The sequence below is a fragment of the Petaurus breviceps genome, unplaced genomic scaffold (genome assembly GCF_028583685.1).
Source record: "Petaurus breviceps papuanus isolate PSGF00001 unplaced genomic scaffold, PetGlider_PUasm1.0 661, whole genome shotgun sequence".
In the NCBI taxonomy this organism is placed as follows: domain Eukaryota; kingdom Metazoa; phylum Chordata; class Mammalia; order Diprotodontia; family Petauridae; genus Petaurus; species Petaurus breviceps.
In genome coordinates, this window is record NW_027186443.1 from 11,412 (window position 1) to 15,623 (window position 4,212).

Sequence of the window (4,212 nt, forward strand, 5' to 3'; positions counted from 1 at the left end):
ACCACTCAAATAAAGTTTCATATCTAAATTAGTAATTTGAAAGACCAATCTTGATAATCCAGGCAGCAGAGTAAAACATCTGATTTGGAGGGTTATTCTATTAAAGTTATCTGACTAAGGTGAATGTCATATCCTTCTATGTTATGGACACACATCATAGGATCATAGATTTAATAGAAAGGACATTAGAGATTATGTGTGGAAGTCAGAGATATTTTGGCTTTAGTTTCCTCTGTAGAGTCAGGTTTGCATTACAGAATTTCTAATTTCAAAAGAATGAATAAATGAATGAATGAAAGGTTAGCTATTAAGCATTTATGATATGCCAAGCACTGTGGCTACCGACAAAAAAGATAGTTTTTACCCTCAAGGACCTTCCAGTCTCATTGCAGTAATACTTGATGCTCTGAATACTATGTGTAATATAGTAAGGTTCTGAGGGTGACAAATAAGTTGTAGTCATTGTATAACTAATACAGTGACCTTATCAGTCTTCCCATTAAAACAAAGGGTTCAATGTGCAGTTGAAAAGTAGAAAGTGAATCATAGTACTCCTCTTGCTATGTATGAATCATTTGAGGAATAAAAGCTGATTGAGCCTCCAAAACCATGCAATCAGGTCATCACTCAAATAGGAGAATGGAAGACCACAAATGTGTGAGCCCCAAGTTATTTATGGAGACAATGTTTTTCTGTTTCCTAGATAGATGACCCCAACAACAAAAGATATGAAGTCCCAGTGCCTTTAAATATTCCGAGCTCCCCCATCAGCCAACCTGAAAGTCTTCTGTATGAGGTGACCATCAAGGAAAACCCATTTGGAATTGAGGTCCGCCGAAAAAGCACAGGCACTGTGATGTAAGTAATTTTCTGCTCCATATATGTGGGAATCAGTGGGCAATCCACATTTTGACTTGACCTTGATTTCTGGTATCATGGAAAGAGCTTCTGGGTTTTGTCATCAAAAGCTAGTGACCTGAATTCAAGTCTTGAATCTTGAACAAATGGAAATCCATAGTACTTTCAGGAAATTCTGCAAGTGACTTGACATCCCTTGGCTTCAGTTGCCTAATTGACACAGTGACGTAATCGTGTCAGAGACTGTATAAGGTTCCTTCCAGTTTTGAGTGTTTTGAATGACTACAGTCAAGGAGGCAGAACATTAATATGGGAGGGCAGTTGCATTTCTCTCCTATTTCCATATCCAATATTTGTATACATCTGTTAACATACATAACTCCCTTTAGATCCATGACTTACAAGAGGCAGTGAACCTGTCAGGGAGACACCTGGCAATATATAGGGGTACTCACTTTAAGATTTTATAGATAACTGCTACTTTTGCCAATTTCTTCATCATTAATAAAATTTAAATAAGTATGATATGCATCCAGATTATGAGAAAGTGAAAAAAAGATTTTTTTTCCCATTTTACCAAGTATAACATCTGGAAAATCACTCTATATTTTTATTTCTCATGACAAAACTGAAAATCATTCACCAGATCTAGGGAAGACAACTCTGCTGTGTCCAGTATAGAGTGGAGTGAGATTAAGCATTTTATATGTTCAGATGCAGGGAAGACAAGGACCATTTACTCTTGGTGTTTCTTCCAAAAGGAAGTTGTAGAAGTTGTTGAAAAAAACCCATCTTTTCATAAGCCAGGGAGAAAAAGCCAAAGCAGAAACAATTTATTCCAACAAAGCAGCAAAAATAATAAACAAGTTCTTCCCAGCCACCTTTTCCTCTGGTCCCCAAACTTACCAGAAGGTTAAATTAATTCCCCAGAGGTCCTGGAGTTTACTGCATGTTGTTAAGTTGAATCTGTTATCAAAAGGCCAATGTGAATTTCCCTGAGAAACAGCTGGTCTACACTAATTAAGCAGGAGAAAGGTAATGGTAGGGCAGGGACAAGAAGAAAGTGCTAAGGAGGGGAGCAGGAGAAAAGGGTAGGTATAATTAGATTTTAATTTGAGGAATTAGTTTATTTAATAAACCCATCTATAACACTAATAATAATCCTAACAATTAGCATTAATAATGTTTACTCTGTGCCAGGCACTGTGCTAAGCACTTAGAAATTATTATCTCATTTGATCCTTATGACAACTTTGGGAGGTATTTGCTATTATTACCCCCATTTTATAGATGAGGAAACTGAGGTAAACAGTGTTTAAGTAACTTGCCCATGGTCATGAAGCTAGTGTCACAAGTCATATTTGAGCTTCAGGTTTCCTGACTCCAGGCCAGGCACTCTATACACTGTGCTATCTATCTGCCAGACTGGGCATTTAGTCCACTGCACATTTAATCCACTCACAATCTTGTGAGCTTCCTGAGGGTAAGGAACTATTTCATCTACTTCTTTGTTGTTGTTGTATCATCCTAGATTTTTCTACTATACCAAGCCCCCTTACCCTCATATCTAAAGGCTATTTCCTGTAGCCACATCTAAAGTAAGAGCGCTGTCAAAGAAACAGATGCTTCAGCAACTTTCTTTGTCCTGAAGTCTAGTAAATGAAGTTGGAGTAATTATGGCTATCCTGCAGATCCTTGTAATAGGGATGCACACCACAGGAATTCTTCAACCCTCCTTAGAGCCATGCTCTTCTCCTGTGTTTCAGCTGGGATTCCCAGGTCCCTGGCTTTACCTTTAATGACATGTTCTTACGTATCTCCACCCGCCTCCCATCTCATTACATCTATGGCTTTGGGGAAACTGAGCACACGACATTCCGGAGGGACATGAACTGGAACACATGGGGAATGTTTTCTCGAGATGAGCCCCCAGGGGTAAGCGTTAACAATGTCTTACAGATATTCATGCATACTGTTTTCTTTGGCCCTGTTTCAAAATTAGTTTATGAAAGTTCATGGAGTTCTACTGAAGATAGCTATAAATCTGAGTTGCCCACATATTAATACTTACTGAATCGAATTGCCTTCTCATTCTTCCTTTTCCTTGAGACATTGAACCTCCTCCAAGGGAGATTATGGGTCCAACTTAATTATTCATTTTCATTTGTGTTTTTCTGTGTGTGTTTGTAAACCATGACTGATGTCTTTTCTACTGTTGATCTAGTATAAGAAGAATTCCTATGGTGTGCACCCCTATTACATGGGTCTGGAAGAGGATGGCAATGCCCATGGAGTTCTCCTGCTTAACAGCAATGCCATGGGTAAGATGGTGGCTTCTTTTCTGACCCCATTTAACCAAAGAGTTTGGGGAAGGTTCTGAATAGGATGATCCCAGCAGAACTCTAATTTAGTAAAATTCAGTACATCTTTATGAACCACTTGATATGGACAAATCACTGGAGTAATCATCAAGAAAGGTGAAGAGAAGAAAGACAACCCAGTTTGTACTCTAAAGCTGCCTTTTGTCTAACAGTGGAGACAAGATATGTATGGAAATAACATGCAAAAGTGTTCCTACTTAGAACAGAAAGGAGGTATGCACAAGGGGGTATAAAAATTTAGAGGACAGGGAAAACCCTCAACCCCGTAGCAATGAGTGACTGAGAGGAGTAAGGGAACAGAATAGGTATCTTGTAAAGTTGGGTAGAATTACAAGACATTGGAAGTATTAGGAGGAGGGCAATTTAGAGAAAGAGAATAGTTTGCACAAAATCAGGAAAATAGGAAAAAGTTGCATATTATATTATGGAATCATTAATTTAGACCTGAATGGCATTGGAGAGGTCATGAATTTAATCTTCTGATTTTACAGAAGAGAAGAGAGGTCTACTGAGTTTAAGATGTGACTTAAATTTAATCACATGAGTAGGAAGAGGATAGTCAGAATTTGAGCACTGGTCCACTGACTCAAAAATCAGGCTTCTTTGCATTTTAATTGCAGTAAAAAAGTGAATTAGTGAATAGATGAGTTCAGGTTTTATAACTGGGCAATGGGACTAATAATGGAATCAGTGATAGTACTTGGAAGCAAAAGAAACATGAGAAGGTGAAGGTGGTGGAATTTCTTTGGGAGTAGTGAATTTCAGGTGTGTGAAAGTTTTCTTTTTATGGAATTTCTAGCAGGTCAAGAAACTGTAGGTCCAGAATCCAGGAAAGTGGAAGATGGATTCTGAAGCCATCTACATTTATTTGTGAAATTGGATGGAGTAGTTAATGCATATGGACAGTTTGCCAGCTCATGAGATGTTGATACAGAAAAATTTCAGTTCTGTGTAAGGATAAATGTAATAACAA

At 38.0% G+C, this 4,212-nt stretch overlaps 1 protein-coding gene across 1 annotated transcript in view; it reads left to right on the top strand.

Annotated features, from left to right (window-relative positions):
* The window catches only part of LOC138173895 (maltase-glucoamylase-like), a gene marked incomplete at its 3' end in the record, with an annotated part of 6,994 nt that extends 3,815 nt beyond the window's left edge, over positions 1-3,179 (top strand). The window contains exons 4-6 of the mRNA XM_069103963.1: positions 704-858; positions 2,625-2,793; positions 3,083-3,179. Coding sequence (XP_068960064.1) covers positions 704-858; positions 2,625-2,793; positions 3,083-3,179 — 421 coding nt within the window. The remainder of the gene's footprint in view (positions 1-703; positions 859-2,624; positions 2,794-3,082) is intronic.
* Between the last annotated feature and the right edge of the window lie 1,033 nt (positions 3,180-4,212).